The sequence below is a fragment of the Gavialis gangeticus genome, unplaced genomic scaffold (genome assembly GCF_001723915.1).
Source record: "Gavialis gangeticus isolate Ggan-Ray unplaced genomic scaffold, GavGan_comp1, whole genome shotgun sequence".
In the NCBI taxonomy this organism is placed as follows: domain Eukaryota; kingdom Metazoa; phylum Chordata; order Crocodylia; family Gavialidae; genus Gavialis; species Gavialis gangeticus.
In genome coordinates, this window is record NW_017729011.1 from 18,324,136 (window position 1) to 18,340,969 (window position 16,834).

Sequence of the window (16,834 nt, forward strand, 5' to 3'; positions counted from 1 at the left end):
GCTGGATGCTGGGTTTTTCCCCCCCCCTGCTGTGCAGGAGATGTGTTTATTTAATCTGCCTAGGAAAATAACTCAAATTAGGATAAGCTTCAGAAAAGAACTGGAAGTAATTAGCAGTGTTATTCCACTTTGACTTAATTAACATAACATTACAGTTGACAAAGGAAACACACAGGCACTAGTAGGTGTTTGCATGTGCTTCTTGCTGCTGGACAGCGAAGCAAAGAATCCTTCAGTAACCGTGGTGTTTGTGCATTCTTATTTAGATGCATACTGAACTTAAATGTCTTACCCACTGTGTCGGCTGTGATTCACATGACATATATTTAGAACAGACAGCATTACAGTGTACTTCCTTTAAACACATATCAGGGGAGGACTGAAGTTGCTTAGCTGAGTAACACAAGGCAAGTCCCTTTTTGTTGCCATTTGCTCATATTGTAAGGAACATAAGTTATGTGTATACTGGGCGAGTGCATAAACTGTTTAAGTGCATAGCAGCTTCTAGCTCCACTGTCTGCCTTGTTACCTGACTGTACTCAATTTAACTGCATAATTGCTGAAACTACAAACCACCAATTTCCAGGCTTCTAAAGAAGCCCAGACCTGACAATCTGCTACAAGAAAGGTCCTGTCAATTCCAAGCCTACAATTACAGACGTAAGACCTCTCTAACATGAGGTGTGTAAAGCTCAGCACAGGCTCTTCCTGTAGTCAGGGAGCACTATATACGTTGAAGTGAGGTATGTGAATGCTGGATTAGTGCATGCAAAAATCTAGAACTCTTGGTTCCAAAATTATACCTTTTATTAGATCAACTGAGAACTTGCAAAAAATATATCTTTTTCTGCAATTTTTTTTGCAATTTCTCAGTTGCTCTAATAAAAGGTATCGTTTTGGAACCAAGAGTTCTAGATCTTTGCATTTCTTTTCATCTCAGACCAACATGGCTACCACATACATCCCTGGATTAGTGCATAGCCTTCTTCAGTCTGAGGCTGTGCCCTCAGAATACACATACATAGAATTAAGCTGTCCTCAAAAAAAGCAATACTAAATATGCTTTCAGTGTACCAGAAACTGGCACAAGCCCATACAGTTCCAATTCAGTCATCCATGCTAGCCTTTCTTCCTTCTTCCAGGGCCCTACGGAGTTTTTCTTCTGGTCATGGAACTTGCAAGGGAAAAGTGATGAGATGGGGTGTGAATCAGCCAGAGACATGAATAGAGGCATATACCTTTCAGCTTCAATGGCTCTGCAGAGAGAGGTAATGCAGCTTGAAGTTCATCTACGGTATGGATCCCTGGCAAGTCTTTGGGAGCGCTGTCAACTGCAGAGTTTATATTCGCTGCAAAGTATACCTGGTTACGATTTGTCCACAACCAAAACTTCTAAGCTGACTGCAGTGTTGCTTTCAGTTCAAGTTGGCTGGCCTGTCATTGGGCATGGACTACCATCTGAGTTAAGACCACTCTTTACTAGCAGACTGCTCTAATTTGGACATAAGTTGGCACCACTCATGGGCCACTGGCCCTCCCCTTCTTCTCCAGAAAGAACAGGCAAGTTCTCCCACACTTCAATGGGAACAGTTCAGAGAGTATAATCAGGACTAAGAACCAAAGGCAAGGTTTTATTGAGTGTATTCCTGGGTCCCTTCTGCAGCTACTTTACCCAGCAAGCAGCAAACCCCCAAGACAGCCAGCTTGATTGGGTGGTCTGTTTTCCCCAGCAAGAATCAGATGCTGTAGCCACTTCCACTCTAAATCATGAAGAGGTTTGTACATAAAGCTGCTTCAGAAGCTGGCTCCAAAGTGCTTCATAAAATAACATGTCAGCCCTTTCGTCAGCTTGTCATTTTTCCTTTTAATTTAATGCTTGTAATGCTCTACATATGAAACCCTGAAGTTCCAGCGCACATCTTGGTTTTCCATTACAATGCTTGTTTTTGTAGTGAGAGATGTAATCCTTCAAATGCCTGTGTTTAAGAGGATGCAAATCAACTTCCCAGCACAATGCTTTGTGAACAGTTTCTTTCATGCAAAACTCTGCTAAATAAATAAATGTGGGAGGGAGGGTAGCAGGGAGGGATGCGGCTTCTATAAACAACAAGCATTAATTGTGCAGGGAAATGAGAGAGATGGGCAAGGATCAAAAACCTCAGAAATTTGGAGAAGCCTACATTCAGATCGAAATCGCAGAGCAAGAGCCCCTGTTTCATGCTGTGGCAAGTGAGGAGCCTGTCTGCAAGCTCAAGGTGCAGTGGCACTTGGCCATGCATTGTGATTCTAAGTAGCGCCAATAGATGGCACTATGAACAAAACAGCATGCAAGAATTGGCCTTTACAAGGCAGTAAAAGGACTGCCTGGTTCAAGTTTTCTGTGCAGCGCTGAGCACACTGTCAGAGAACAGCTAATAATAAATGATGACATACTTAGCACATGCCATAATGCACCTGTGTGTGAGGGAGAAGGACAGGGAAAAACAGACACCTTGGGTACAAGGCATTATATAGATATACTGGCAAGCTTTTAGGAGGATAAACTAATTTTTGTTCAAAAACACAAGAGCATACGAGTACCTCTTGCAAGTCACCTGTATTCAGAACTTGCTGATTCTGTCCCCATCTCTACTGCAGAATCACCACATGACTTCGGGCTCCTCACTTTACTGCTGCTTCAATTACTCCATTAACAAGTTGTTTCACAAGGGCATTATGCAGGTCAGTTATCTCATACTTGTAAAGTGCTTTCTGATCCTTGGGAGAAAGGAAGTTACAAACATTAAAATTCTTATTGTGACTCATTAGCTGAAAAGCATCTCAGAGAGATGTTTATTAATCAGCATGCATTATATAAATGATATATTAATACATTATATACCCAAATAATAATGTATGTCTATATGCAACCATGCAAAATTGCAGATGTATGCATCCATCGATATACACGGCTGCGTGTTCATGCACCAAAGGTGCAATGTACATGTGGCATACATTCCTAAATCTAGGAAAAGGAACAACGGTTTTTCAGTTGCTAATGTGTGGGTATCACTATCTAATTCTTTTTTTCCACAGAAATTAGAGATGAAGATACATTTTGAAACAAAAATAATCGTGTGTGTATTAGTTTGTCGGATAGCTTTTTGATGCTAACGTGTGTGCGAGAGATGGTGGGTCTGTATGTGGAAGATGTAAGGATGAGGTTGTGTATAAGAATACATGTTCCTTAAGAGCCATTCCTGGTTTGCAAATTCCTGTTGGCACCTTATTTCCCTTTGTCATGCTTTCTGTCCATAGGACAAAAGATTATTTCAGTAGAAAGTCCCCTTGCCCCAATGAGTTCAGTGAGGTACTTCTGAACTTCAGAGCTGGGCAATGTGAATTCACTTCAAGTTTTCAAAGTCCTGGAAAGTTTTGATAAGCAAATACTGTCTGGGCTCTGCTTCTCCATTGGTTGTTTCTTCACCACCAGATTTTGACACAAATAATCTGATTGAAAAATCAGGGAGGGGAACAGGGGCAAAAACAGAGAAAGAAAAAAAAGGAGAAGTATCTATTTCAGCAGACAGCAACCAAGTGAGAAAGTGGAAGAAAGCCACGCAGAGAAGGCGACGTCTTGCTGGCAGTTTGTCTGGGGAGATTTCAAGACTGAGCTTGAATCCTGCAAACCCAGTCCCCCAAACAGGTGATTTTTTTTCTTTAAAATACACTTTTAATGGCATTGTTTATTTCCTTCCTTTGATGAGCTTTTGAAAGATTTTACTTTACTTTTTTTTCATGCTTGCAAATATATGATATATTCCATTACACAAGGCAGTGACTTGGGCTGGGGATTTTTTTGATAATAAGGTGCTTGGGTAAAATAGAAGAAACATTTTTTAAATCTATATGCTGCGTATTCATTCCACACACATGCACTCACCCTGCCAGTTGAAAAAAAAAAAAAAAAGATAACAGTTGACAAGTACAGATAAGATATTACCATGCCTTCAAACACACAGATTGCAACCAGCACCCTGCAACAGAACTCGTTTCCAGACGTGCCTCTTTGTACCTAGGCATAGAGGTCACACTAACAGGTGTTTCTGGAGCCAGATCTTCAGTTTAAGTTAACTGGTACAGCTTTATTAACATCAGTGGAGCTCTGCCAGTTTACACCAGCTGAGGTTTCAGTCTATACTATTCAGCATTTTTGCTTCTGACCTACCAACTTATTTAACACCCTCCCAAATGTTCAGATTGCTATGACATGACTATTAACATGCAGAATGAGTTTGAGTTCACCCCTGACTTATAGCTAGGACTGTTCAATACACTGGACAGAAAAATGACAACCAATAAACTCACATAATGAGCTGACACATGAGCTTATATATTAGAAGGACTAGAAGATTTAACATGTGGTACCATGTCAGGCTATTTATCCTCTGAAGCCTGATCCAACATCCACTGAAATAAATGGGAGTTTTTTCACTGACTTCAGTGGATGCTAATGACCAATCCCCAACTCACTTTTAAAGGACTTTATTTTTAAAATTGTATTTAATCAAGATAGGCAAAGCTTTCCATCCACCTGATGGGCAAAGTCATAATGGAAGCTTATTGCCCCTCTCACAAAATCCATTGGCCCAAGTGTTCCATGGGGATGGGAAACTAATGGTTTCACTTCTCCAGTGAAAAAATCAAATACAAATGATAGCTGTTGTGAGTGAGTAGAGTTTTGTTAGGCAGGACTAGTGACTGGATGATCATTTTTGGTGCAAAAAAGATTGAATTATTTTTAAATGGAGCTGGTAAAACTTATCTGATTTGTGCTCTTAAGAAATGGAAGACAAGTGGGGAATTTTCCTTCAAAAGCAGAATCTTCTGTAAGCGAGATCATTCTTTATTCTTGTAAGATGTTCTGGAATATCCTCTAAATGTAACGTGTGTGTTGGGGGGGGAAGTTTCCTTCATTGTGAGAGTCATGTCTGAATTAGCATATAAGGTGCCATTCTGCCCTGCCTTCCAAATTTGAACAGAGAGCATCTGAATTTCAGGAGTTAGAAAAGGATGAAGTCAGCTTCAGGAGGTAATGTATGGTCCAAATTTAGGACTTGGTACCATATGGTACAGTCCTGAGAACACCTGCTACCAAAGGCAGCACCTACTGTTCTGAGTAATCCCGATGAAGTTAATGGAAGCACTTTACTGAAAGTTTGCAGGATCGGGTCCCTGCCTACATTAGGTCTCTCTCCATAATAGCATTCTTGGGATCTATAACCTACCATTCATTCTGTGGCTGCTTGAGCTGTAGGATGTCAGATTAAATAGAATTATGACCCAGAAACCAGAAACGCCTGAAAATAACATGCGTGTCAAACTCCTTGCACAACTATCAGCTTAACAACAATAAGCACTGCAACCTGCCCCCTTCCCCAAGTTTTGGTGAGATGTTTCCTAAAGCTGCTACTGGCCACCCAACTGGGGATGGCAAATATTATGTAACTAAAGGTATTGCTGTGAGCACTAGGATATGTTTTCACAGGTGAATGGCAACTGCAGGTTGTTCACTTCTAAGGTGCATTAAAAAGGCCTCAGGTATGCAGGCTGCAGCCATACTGGTGTAGTGGCAAAAGCAATCAGGACTCATGGTAGAGGTGATATCTTTTATTAGACCAATTAGCTTTTTGCAAACAATTTTTTTTTGCAAAAATCTAGTTAGTCTAATAAAAGATACTGCCTCTACCTCGAGTCCTGATTGCTTTAAAGAAGCCTGATTTTCCAAAAGTGCTGACTGGCCACCCCTTTATGTGCCCCCTTTAGAACGTTTAAAATTCAGCACCCAAAAATCCAGAAATCCCCAATCACTAGGCACTTCTGAACACCCAGGACATTACATTTCTTCCATATTGAAACTGTTAAATTAGCCACTTACCTACTGCACATGTTTCCTCTGCCTGGTTTTCCTGTGATGTTAACATGCACTCTAGAACTGATCTGATGCTGAATGTATATTCTGTGTTGAAGCAGCCAGAAGCAGTTGCATTTGGGACAGTCATCCCTAACTGTTCAGTGTATCTTGTGGGTACCCTTAGATGATAATCAGACAAGGCAACTGGCACAAAACAGGCTCTCTAAAGAGCTGGATTCTTAACTAAAGGTTGAATAAAAATATGCTGTACACTACACTGGTGCCTTAGGACAAGGTGTTGTCTGTTGGAGGTGGGGTTGGTAGTGCTGGTTTCCATGCAGATCACTGGTAGATATTAGGAACAGTTGACCGCTTGCTTCTGATAATCTCTGTTTCAAAAACAGATAGTATTTTTCTCTCACAATCTGTGCCCCCAGCTTTCCTCAAAGTTGGTCGTGCAAATCACAAATGCAATCCAATGCAGTTGTTAATTAACTATGCTGTGGGCTCCCAGTTCCTGTTTTCTCTGTAATGTGGGGTGGGGGAAGGTGACTTCCTTTTGTAACGTTCGGTAGTGCATCAAAGATTGTTGAACTCAGCACAGTCCCTTATTGGCAGTGGAGATACTGGGCCGTATTTGGAACTTAAGTACATGGGTGCAAATAAATTCAGACCTCCCATTGATTTCCATGGACCCTTTTCAGATTAGACTTGTGAGCCAAATTCTGAGCTCTACCTAGGAAAGTCCCACAGACTTAAGTGGAAGTTTCATGCACAAAGGACTTGCAGGGTAGCCCCTGTAACTTCGGGTGTGCCTGCACAGCACAACACAGAGTAAATTAGCTGGGCAAGGAGTGCCTTGCTACCGTGACCATACTGCTTGTTGCACTCAAACTAGCTCTGTCGGTTAGCTCCCCTGTCACTACATGGAGACACAGGTTGTGTGCTGCTTAGGAGGAATTGCATACAGGATTTAATTTTTCCATGTGTGGATCAAAGGCCTGGCTCATTTTTAGCCCTGTTTTTTATCCCCACTTTTAACTTCTGAATATCATGTAAAAGCTTTTACCCACCATGCTTCATGTCACACTTCAGGCTCTGGGGAAAATGTGCAGGAGAAAAAAAAAAGAGTCAAAACAAGTTAGAAACTCCCAGATTTGGCCCCAGAGATAGGTACTGAGCAATGGAAGCCCTTGGGCTAGATTTACAAAGGCACTTAGGTACTTACAGGTGCAGCTCGTTCCTAGTGTCATTTACACAATTGTACACATAAGTGAGTTAGGCACCAAGATCTCATGGATTTCAATGGGTCTTAGCTGCCTGCTTTTGTAAATCCTACTAGGCTTCTCAAAGCCCTTGTAAATCTGGTCCCTTAGGACCTTTAAAACAAAATGGGATCAAGTGATGGCAAGTACAATTACACACTATACCTGAAGGGGTGGACTCAGTGGGCTCCTAGACCTCTATACACTCTAAATGGTGCAGCTCCACAATCCATTCAGCACTCTCCCTCACTGCTCTATCCTGTCTTCCTGAGATCATTCAGATCCTCCCTGCTCTACATGTGCCAGTTTTGTTCTTTTCTAGTAAATATGTACATTACGTTTCACGTGTTCTCATGAAAAAAAATGATCAGGCCCTCACCAGCCAGCTTGGAGCCAGGGTTTATTAAAGATTTTCCAGGCAAAATATATTGGGGCTTGCTTTTACTGCCACTGTACTGAACAACTACGGGGAAAAATGCAAATGACCATGCAAATAAAAGATCACCTGATCTTGCAGTGTATAACATAGAACACTTTTTTTCGTGCTTTCTAGGACAAGGCCAGTTATTAGCCCTAGAAACTGAGGAGGGAGTGGGAAAGGGGAGTGTTGGGTTCTGGATGCTGAAGATAACAGATGCATTGCAAGAGAATTTCATATGATTAAATTTCAGCATTTTGTTTGTTTCTAACTTGTGCATTTCAACGGCCTATAATATTTGGATTGGATCCAAAAGGTAACCCTTTCCTGCCCAGAGCTTCTGCTGTGCCTTTGCAGTTTGTATCTTTACCAGGCAAAATATATGCTGGCATGGAAAAGACACCTTTGTACATATTATTGAAACAAATCCCGTGGCACATCAAGGCTTGTCTTCTACTGTTGATCACTGGCTCTCTCATGCTGGTGTTAGTATTATGGTTATTACTGACACTGCAATAGCGGACAGGAGCCCAAGTCATGGACTTGGGAACCTGTTGTGCTAAATGCAATAAAAGCACAGAACTTAAAGACAGTCCCTGTCTTGTAGATGGTTTCCAGTTAGCTCTCCCCACTTTGTGCTCTACTGGAAAGATTTTAGTCCAAGATGTAACACAGCCAAGTGGCCACAGCAGTGGACTAGCAGCCAGGAACTGTGGGTTTTATTCCTATCTGACCCAGACTTATTGACTGGCTTTGGGGCAAGTCACTTAACCTGAACTTGCCTCATTTTCCCCTTCAGTAAAATGACAATCAAGATACTGCTTTGCTGCAATCAAGTGTGTTGGAAGGCCTACATCTGTATATGGCACTTTGAAATCTGCAGTCAAGAAAACCATTTTTGCATTCAGCACCAGAGAATATTTTGCAATGATACAGTGCTCTTCTTATCCCCATCAGTGAGCTTCAGCCATCTGCCTACTATGCTTTCCACCCCCATTCCTAATTCCCTATAGTTGCTCCTCCATCCTGACTTAATGGCAGGGACTTTTCACTTGCTTTCTCAGTCCCCATGTAATTGGTTCATTCATGAACATGGAAGCAGGTTTAACTTCCGGTCATTAAGATGTGATGCACTGAGAGATGTGAGAGAAGCAATAGCAATGACTGTTCCCTGCTACGATTTGCCTCCCATCTTTCTGTGTTTCTGCCCAGGAGGTGAATAAAAAATGCCACGTTCCTTTTTGGTGAAGAGCAAGAAGGCCCATACATACCACCAGCACCGCTTTGTGGAAGATGATCTGCCTCTATACACCTGGGTTCCAGTAACCTCCACCTGCACTGGTGAGTCAGTCGCCTGCTGAGTTTGTCCAAAAGTACCAGTGAGAGGGGTGGAGGACACAGGAGTGCCACTGTGCTACGTAGTTTGTCTGTTCAACTCAGTTGAGTTAGCTTCAGTAAAAAGTGACTCTGAACTCATTAGACAGGAAGTGAAGACTTCCAGATGGGTCCTGGTATACAGACAAGTGGCCTTGTGTCTATGTGAGCTCTCTGGCTCCCTCCCCTTCTCAATCGATGCAGCTGAATTAAACCTACTTTAAGAAACTGATTTTGGCCTCTGGCTGCATCTCTCCTTTGATTTGATGCTTCCAGGGTCTGTGCACAGATACCACGCTGCATTGGAGGGCTTTGTACACACAAGTGGATTTAGAAACTTGAATGAGTGCATCCCATTGATTTCCAGTTCTTGGCCCTGATTGCATGGGGCCTTTTTTTCTTCTTCTTCTGCCCTCTTCCTATTTAAATATAGGTATTTATTTTCATGTTATCCCAGAGGACAGGTCTCGCATATGCCATCACATTGGCATGGATCGCACTAGACAGCAGTAAAGGCAGCTGGTTTCAGCAGTCCTCTAGCCATCAGAAGACATGCCTGTAATGGGTGCTTGGATTTCCACAGGCTCCATCTACACCATAGGTATACACTGCCAATAGGCCCATCTACCACCCATATGGTCTGTAGGCCTAGCCCCATGTATTTGTTCTTTCTGTGCATATCCCCTGCTCTCTGACCATTACCAGCTATTAGTGCGTTACAAGGAGTACCACAGCATGGTAACACTTTTTCTTTTTATTAATATATTTCATGTTCCAGGTCAAATCAGCCAAATCAGTTCCAAATCATATTGACTGAGCAGAACTCAATTGCTCCAAAAACTGTATTGAATGAGCAGGCAGAAGTCGATCATTCTAAACATTACGCATGGTGCTACAACCGGCGACCATCCTCCGTCCCAGGCACTCACCCTGGGACTTCAGAGGCTCCCAGATCCATTGGCAGGCATCCTACATGCAGGCCCCACCACTTGATCTTAGCCCATGCATGATGTTGTGAAAGAAGAACTCTCCTTCCTTCCCTGCCAACTGGGGATCAAGGGGCAGGGTGATATATGCTGCACCCACATAAAGCAGTCTTCCTTTCCCGGCAGCTTCCTACTCTCACTGACCACCCCCCTTCCCCCCCACCACCTTGTGGTCTTCCACTGCTGTCAGTGAAGGAAGAAGACTGGGGCTGTTATCTTCACCCCTCAGGCACAATTCAAATTTACTTTATTCAAATTTAAGATCAACTTACAGTGCATTCTGTCGCTGGCTGGGGCTTGAGAGCCTGGCCCTGTGATATCCCCATGTACAAGAGCAAGGAGATAGCAGGGAAACCTCAAGCTCTCTGAAAAATCCTATCCTTTCATGCCATGTCTTGTCTTGTTCAGAACAAAGGAGGGGTTTAGACCTTTCAGTGCTGCCTTGTGCCCTCAAGCAGCCCTCCTCTGAAGTCTGTAGAGCTCATGTTTCAGATAGTCCAACTCTGCCCTTTCCAGCATCAAGCTATTTGTGCACAAGGAAGGAGGAGGACGCAGTATTGGGCATCAGTCTGGTTGAGGCCCTTAGAACAGATCCATCACCTCTCTGATTTGTAACAAGCAAAAGGGGACGGGGCAGTTGGGAATGGCCAGGTGCAAAGAAATGTGGCGCAGTGACTAGCAGGGAGACTTCTGAGCTGTCAGTCCCCCTCTGCCACTCTGTGATGAGCCATTTCCCCTCTCTGTGGCTCACTCTCCCTGTCCCAGTCTGTAAAATCAATATTATACTACCGCTGTCTGGCAGGCCAAAGTACATGACGCTGAGCACCATGCACGAATGTTGTTGGACACATGTACGTTATCGAAGCAAAGCCACATCCCTCTAGAATAGCACAACCCTCACTGTCGCACACATCAAGTGTATCTGCTTTGCCTCCTCTGCCGACTGTTTGTTAATTGGAAGATGCAAGAGGGCAGAACTCAGATGTGTCTTCCCCAGGATGAGGATGCTTTGAACACAGGAGCTAAAGCACACCTCCAGGAGTTGTCACAATGGCAGGTTTTATTGACACACTGTTGAAGAGTGCAGTGCTGTATAGGAACACACACACACGGCCCCAGCTTATGACAGCCTTGTTGTTTTCCAACTGGAATAAACTAACCATGATCCTGTTCTGATCGCAGCCGCAGGTGACAAGTCACCCAAGGAAATGAAAAGCCAGGACCCAGAACACCTGGTTCCAAAACAAGAGAAGGACTCTGCTGGCCTGAAAGAAGGAAGTGGCCCTGCGCAGTATCTGAACAGAACTTCAGCTCAAGGTTAGCGCAAGGCCAGGACCAGGCCATATTCCCATGTGCTCGCTACCCAAATCTAGAGACTCCTATTTTCATACCAATGGTCAACTATACTGTTTATGATGCAGCTCAGCTCTTTTGAGAGCCTGGCTCTGATTGATTCCTGGCTGATGAAGTGTGATGTCTGCTGCTTTGGGTAATAACTCTCATTTATTCTGAAGGCATCAAAATAGACATCATTCTTGATGATCTGGTGCATCGGTCAATGAGAGGCTTTTGAATGCTGACAGGATTTCATCCATCAGCACAGCACCCATCCTGCTTCCCACAGCCAAAAGGTAGGACCTTCTTGGCCTACAGGCACCAGCATCAGCAGCCAAGATAAAGGAAAGCCTTAGAGGTGCAAGCTAACTTGAGTTGGGATGCTCAGTTTTTTACCTATGCCGCAGGCTGTGGTGGCCTTAAAGCCTGATGGCCATGGCAAATAGGTATCATGGAATGAGTACCTCAAAGAAGTTAATGATGGAGAAAGTATTTGCATGAGTGTCAAACCCTGAACAGTCTCCATAACATTCTCTTCCCTTTCTCCTTTGCCATCTCAGAGACACCCATCTCAGCTCTGCAAATGAAGGATTGCAGAAATTCAACAACCTCCCCTGCCTTCTACAAGCCCAATTTCTCTTGGGACACCTTCCATTCCCCTTACAGCTACAGACAGATGTCTTCCACCATGCAGTCAGCCCTCTTGGAGCACTCAATTAGCTTGTACGGCAGCCACCTCCTACCAAGCTCTGAGCCTCCAATTGATTACAGTATGCACTACTCCCCAGACATGGAGACCTATCACTGTGTGAAGTGCAACAAGGTGGGTCACCCAGAGGAAGCTCAGGGCTGGGGAGAGGCCTGGGGTAGTCTTCACATATGTGTATGCAAGGGTTTTATAAATTTATGCTGAAGTGCAAGAGGCCTATCTGGAGACTGGCTGTCAGGGGGTCTGACATGATCAAGGATGGCAAAAGCCCACGCAGGCAAGGTGTATTTGGGCTCATAGTTGCGCTAAGGTGCTACCACCTCCAAAACATAGCCCCTGCTTTAGCAGCAGGTTTCTGTGCACAGGAACCTGGCTCTGATAAGCAAAGATAACTTCCAGCCACAAAGCCTGGATTTGGATCCAGGCTTTACCAGAACTGGACCTGGCTGCATCTGGGGTTTTGGCTCAGTCCATGGAAAGGAAAGGCTGGCTGTCATGTTCAGAGTCAGATGGAGGCTTCAGGGAACATATGATGTTTGGATCCAGGAGTCTAGTTTGGGCCTATCTCTATGGGCAAGTAAAAAACACCTTATTTGCTTTTACTCGGGGGAAATGAGGGGGTCTGATGAATGATAAGTCCATAAGACAAGGCTCAGGCATCATTGGCCCCCTGGGAATGTTCTGCTTCTGAATCAGGCACTAAAAGCACCTTATTGGTACCTTATAACCAAGAAGGAGAGCAAGCAAGGGACAGCTGGTCATTCACCCTCCTGACAGGGAAAATGGTTTGTACAGTTGCACAATATGTTGCAGCTCACCTGCCCCACTGGAGGGAAACGTCAAACTAGGGAAGCAACTGAAAAATGGATGCAGCTGCCCCCCAGAAAATTCACTGCAAACTTCCTTCTCAGGTATTCTCCACCGCTCATGGCCTGGAGGTCCATGTCCGCAGGTCACACAGTGGGACAAGGCCATTTGCTTGTGATGTGTGTGGCAAAACCTTTGGACATGCTGTGAGTCTGGAGCAGCACACAAACATCCACTCTCAGGTTGGTAGCCCATGGCACTCTCTCCTCAAAGAGGCTGCCTCCTCTGATACCTCAGAGAGGAGTCTGGGTGAACCCCTGTCCCAAATGAGTCCTCCTCATTAGCTAGCAGATCTCATGTGGGCTGATGCACCTTGTGGGCCTTCACTGAAGAACTGGCAGGTCCTCTTGAAAAATAACAGCCTCAGAGTCCTCCTTATGTGTCTGGTTCCCCAAATCTCGATGCCATGCTTACTAACTCCTTCCACCTGGCAGAGGTTCATTTGCAATAGTTTCCTCCTGTGACTCACTACATTCTGCAAGAGGCAGGTCTTTGAGACACTGGACAGTAAACTGTTTAGAGCAGATATCACCCCTAACACACTGAGGTCTCAGTCCATGGCCAGGGCTCTTACCTGCTAGCATGCTACAGATAATAGTAACACATTCCTAGTAAAAAGTGACCTGATTTGTCTGGCTCAGCTTGCTAACCTGGATGGCTTATGGGCTGTCCTCATGCTCCAGCATCTTCCTGTGAATGGAGATTCTGACAATCTGAGTTCTCATTTCCCCTAACAGGAGAGAAGCTTTGAATGCAAGATGTGCGGAAAGACTTTCAAGCGCTCATCCACCCTGTCCACCCACCTCCTGATCCATTCGGACACGCGGCCCTACCCCTGCCAGTACTGTGGCAAGCGCTTCCACCAGAAATCAGACATGAAGAAACACACCTACATTCATACCGGTGAGAAACCGCCCCAAAGCACAATGCACATACACACCTGAGCCCACAACACTTCCACACATGCAAGTGCATGGACATATCTTAGGTGAAGGGGCACCAATGGATGACAAGTCCATTTGTGGGCATGAGGCTCAGGCACCACTGGCTCCCTGGGAATGTCCTGCTTCTGAATCAGGCACTAAAGCCAGCAGGGAGGTGTGAATGTATTTGCTCTAGAGTAGCAGGTTTGAGTCAAACACAGCTGACTGTCTCACTTGTGAGAGACTGGGAGGGAAAATGAGGGTGGAGGCAGGGCGTGAAGAAAGCATGCAATGAAAGACGAGGGTGAATGAGAACAGAAAGTTAACAGAATGAGATGGAAAGACTGTCACAGGCACAGAGAGAGACCTGGACCGGGCAGCTGCAGCAGAGAGGCCAGGCTCCCAGTATGCTATCCGGGCTGACCTCTCAGCCACAGAGGGGCCATTGATGGAGGCCCATGAGCAGGGTGGTATCTGGCTAGCTGCCCTGTGCTGCGCCCAAGCAGAGCCTGGAAAGGTTTGTTTCTCTTCCCCAGGTGAGAAGCCCCACAAGTGCCAGGTGTGTGGCAAGGCCTTCAGCCAGAGCTCCAACCTCATCACTCACAGCCGCAAGCACACCGGCTTCAAGCCCTTCAGCTGTGAGCTCTGTACCAAGGGCTTCCAGCGCAAGGTGGACCTGCGGCGACACAGAGAGAGCCAGCACAACCTTAAGTGAAGCCCTTTTCTAGAGCCGGCGCTCAGTGACCCAGTTCAGGGACGGGTATTCCCTTCCCTCATCCTGGTCTTCTCTCTTCCACTGCTTGGCTTAGGGCACATGCCCTGGTTAAATGTCTATCTACTGCCCACATTCCCTGGGGTCAGGTACAGCTCTATTGTACACCCTGGTATAGCTGTACACACCCAGACCCTCCCACATCCTCCGTACCTGGCCAAGAACAGAGGCAGAGTGAGTGTCCAGTGTCTGGCCTGGTTACAGGGATGAGGCCAAGCCCCGATCCTAGCCCCTCCGGTGCAAATCCAGAGCAATGTCCCTGAAGTCTCAGCTCTGAATTTACACTGGATACAGAAATCACCCATCCTGTCTGCTAGCAATGAGGGGGGACTTCCAGGCCAAGAGCACCAATGGGCCAGCAGTCTGTGCCAAGATGGCCGTATAACCACATGCTGCTTTGGTGGTTAGGAAGATAATCCCAGGGCATGCAAATCAGTTGCATTCAGTGAGCTGCGCTCAGCTTAGGCAAGGCCCCTGCAAACTTTCTCAGGGCATGTGTTTTGGGCACAGACACCTCAGCTCCCCTTCTTCCACCAGGGCTTTTACTGTGAATAGGTGGAAAAAAAATCTATTATGACATTTTTATTTTGGAGCTGGAGGGAGATACTGAAAAATCAGGCCCTAGCTACCCAGCTGGGTACCACCAGGTTAACCGCATGGACCTCGAAGATACTTGGTGCTCAGGACCATGGGGAAGCGTGTTTCTTATCATTCTCATACATGAGGAAGTGGATATCTCCATCTATCTGTGCAGTTCTTGTACCTATCAATCTAGCATGTGATAACCTTACAAGCATTAGAAAAACAATGTAGCATTGTCTTCTCCTTCCCTTCTGGTCCAGTGGTTAAAGCAAAGGACTTGGAACAAGAGATACTGGTCTCTCCTGGGCTCGTCTTGACCTTGGGCAAGCCACAACACTCATTTCTGCCTTGGTTTCCCCATTTGTAAAAGAGGGGGATTGTATCATACCATCTCAGGGGAGTTGTGACAATTAATTAATTCAGGTTCCTTAAGCGCTCTGAGGTCCTCAGAGGGAAGACGCTAGAGCAGGGCAAGGGATTATTATTATTATTAGTAGTAGTATTAGAACGATAAGAGCCTACAAATGAGCAACGTAGTGCCATACTGGCCAAATCATCTGTTGCTATGTTCCTGGAAATGCAGGGAATGTCTACAGGAAATAAGGTGGTGCCATGCTGAACTATTCAAGCTAGCTCAGGGACCGGCCACAAGGAAGCCACATTAGCAAGGTGTTCCATACAACTTATATACCCTGCTTCTTAGTTGGGGTAAATAGCTCTCATACAGTGCTGCACTAATGTATCTATACTGCTCCCAACACCTGGGATGTGCCTAGTCACATATCCAGTGTCAAATGGTGACATCCCTGGGACCTGGCTTGAGTGTAGCCTCCCTTGCTTTACCCCTTAACACAGGGGAGTGAAAAGACACCCTACTGTGACTGCCATTACACAGAGAAAAGAGGTCATGCAAGTGAGCCAGTTCACTTACTGTCAGGAAGAAAAGGGGCAAAGCCTGCTCTTGGTAACACCCGTGTTAATTCAGAATAATTTTCCAGACTCCAGTATGCGTTCTCTTTTGTTTCCCCTCCTTGCTTTTCCCTTGTACACTGTAAATACATATTTATACTTATTGTAATGTTTATTTTTATGGGACTGTAACAACTTGTACAGATGTGATAGTGTCTGTCTGGGATATCTGAATTCTGTATATTAAAAATGCCCATTTCAAGGCTGGCTTCGTAGCAGACCTGGTGCTGGATGTGGCCTGCTAGGTGTCTCTATAAGGTTCTAGTCCACAGCCTGGAGAAAAGTTTCATTTTGGGGCATGAGGAGGAATTGTCTGTACAATCCCGTGGCTAAAGCATGCTGAGCTGCCACAGGGATCCCTGTGCTCAAAGCCTGCTCACCAGCATGTGCACAGAGCCTCACACAGGCAGATGGTGACACACTGAGGAGCCAATCCTCCCATATCCTATAAAGCAGGTGTGCCACAAATTCACCTGTAACCACCCCAAGTGCCACTCTGATCCCCTTCCCTGACCCATCTGCTGCTCTGCTTTCTGCTTCCTGCCCTGTCTGCTGCTGTGCTGCCTGTCTCCTCGCAGATCTGCCCTGTGCCAAACACAGGCTGCCCACACCACTTGTGGCATGCATGCATGCCACCAGTTGGCCATCCCCCCTATAAAGGATATGGATCCTTGAATGGACACAGGATACCATTAGGAGCTGATCCTGGTCAGTGGTGGGCCTTGAAGGATCAGTGTAACC

General features: G+C 45.3%; 1 protein-coding gene and 1 long non-coding RNA gene across 4 annotated transcripts; one reads left to right on the plus strand and one right to left on the minus strand.

Annotated features, from left to right (window-relative positions):
• Nucleotides 1-1,618: 1,618 nt before the first annotated feature.
• On the minus strand, nucleotides 1,619-3,377 carry LOC109292994. The gene is made up of 2 exons (XR_002096221.1): nucleotides 2,581-3,377; nucleotides 1,619-1,976 (listed from the first exon to the last, which is right to left on the minus strand). It is a non-coding gene; the product is annotated as an uncharacterized LOC109292994 (long non-coding RNA).
• Nucleotides 3,378-3,518: 141 nt separating this feature from the next.
• On the plus strand, nucleotides 3,519-16,313 carry GFI1B (growth factor independent 1B transcriptional repressor). 3 transcript variants are annotated; one of them, XM_019510726.1, is made up of 7 exons: nucleotides 3,519-3,685; nucleotides 8,789-8,917; nucleotides 11,119-11,253; nucleotides 11,832-12,094; nucleotides 12,892-13,029; nucleotides 13,585-13,750; nucleotides 14,307-16,313. In XM_019510726.1, the coding sequence occupies exons 2-7, from the start codon at nucleotides 8,803-8,805 to the stop codon at nucleotides 14,483-14,485; spliced, it is 996 nt and encodes a 331-aa protein (XP_019366271.1). In that variant the 5' UTR covers nucleotides 3,519-3,685; nucleotides 8,789-8,802; the 3' UTR covers nucleotides 14,486-16,313. The 3 variants fall into 3 exon arrangements, with proteins under 3 accessions (XP_019366271.1, XP_019366272.1, XP_019366273.1); XM_019510727.1 differs by lacking the exon at nucleotides 3,519-3,685 and adding an exon at nucleotides 9,408-9,551 and having other exon boundaries at nucleotides 8,828-8,917; XM_019510728.1 differs by lacking the exons at nucleotides 3,519-3,685; nucleotides 8,789-8,917 and having other exon boundaries at nucleotides 11,162-11,567.
• Nucleotides 16,314-16,834: the final 521 nt, after the last annotated feature.

Excerpts from the sequence above, each read along its gene's own strand:
- GFI1B (XM_019510726.1), top strand. The coding sequence starts at position 8,803 with ATGCCACGTTCCTTTTTGGTGAAGAGCAAGAAGGCCCATACATACCAC. Across the intron at positions 8,918-11,118 it reads AGTAACCTCCACCTGCACTG|CCGCAGGTGACAAGTCACCC; the intron begins GTGAGTCAGTCG and ends TTCTGATCGCAG. Across the intron at positions 11,254-11,831 it reads GAACAGAACTTCAGCTCAAG|AGACACCCATCTCAGCTCTG; the intron begins GTTAGCGCAAGG and ends TTGCCATCTCAG.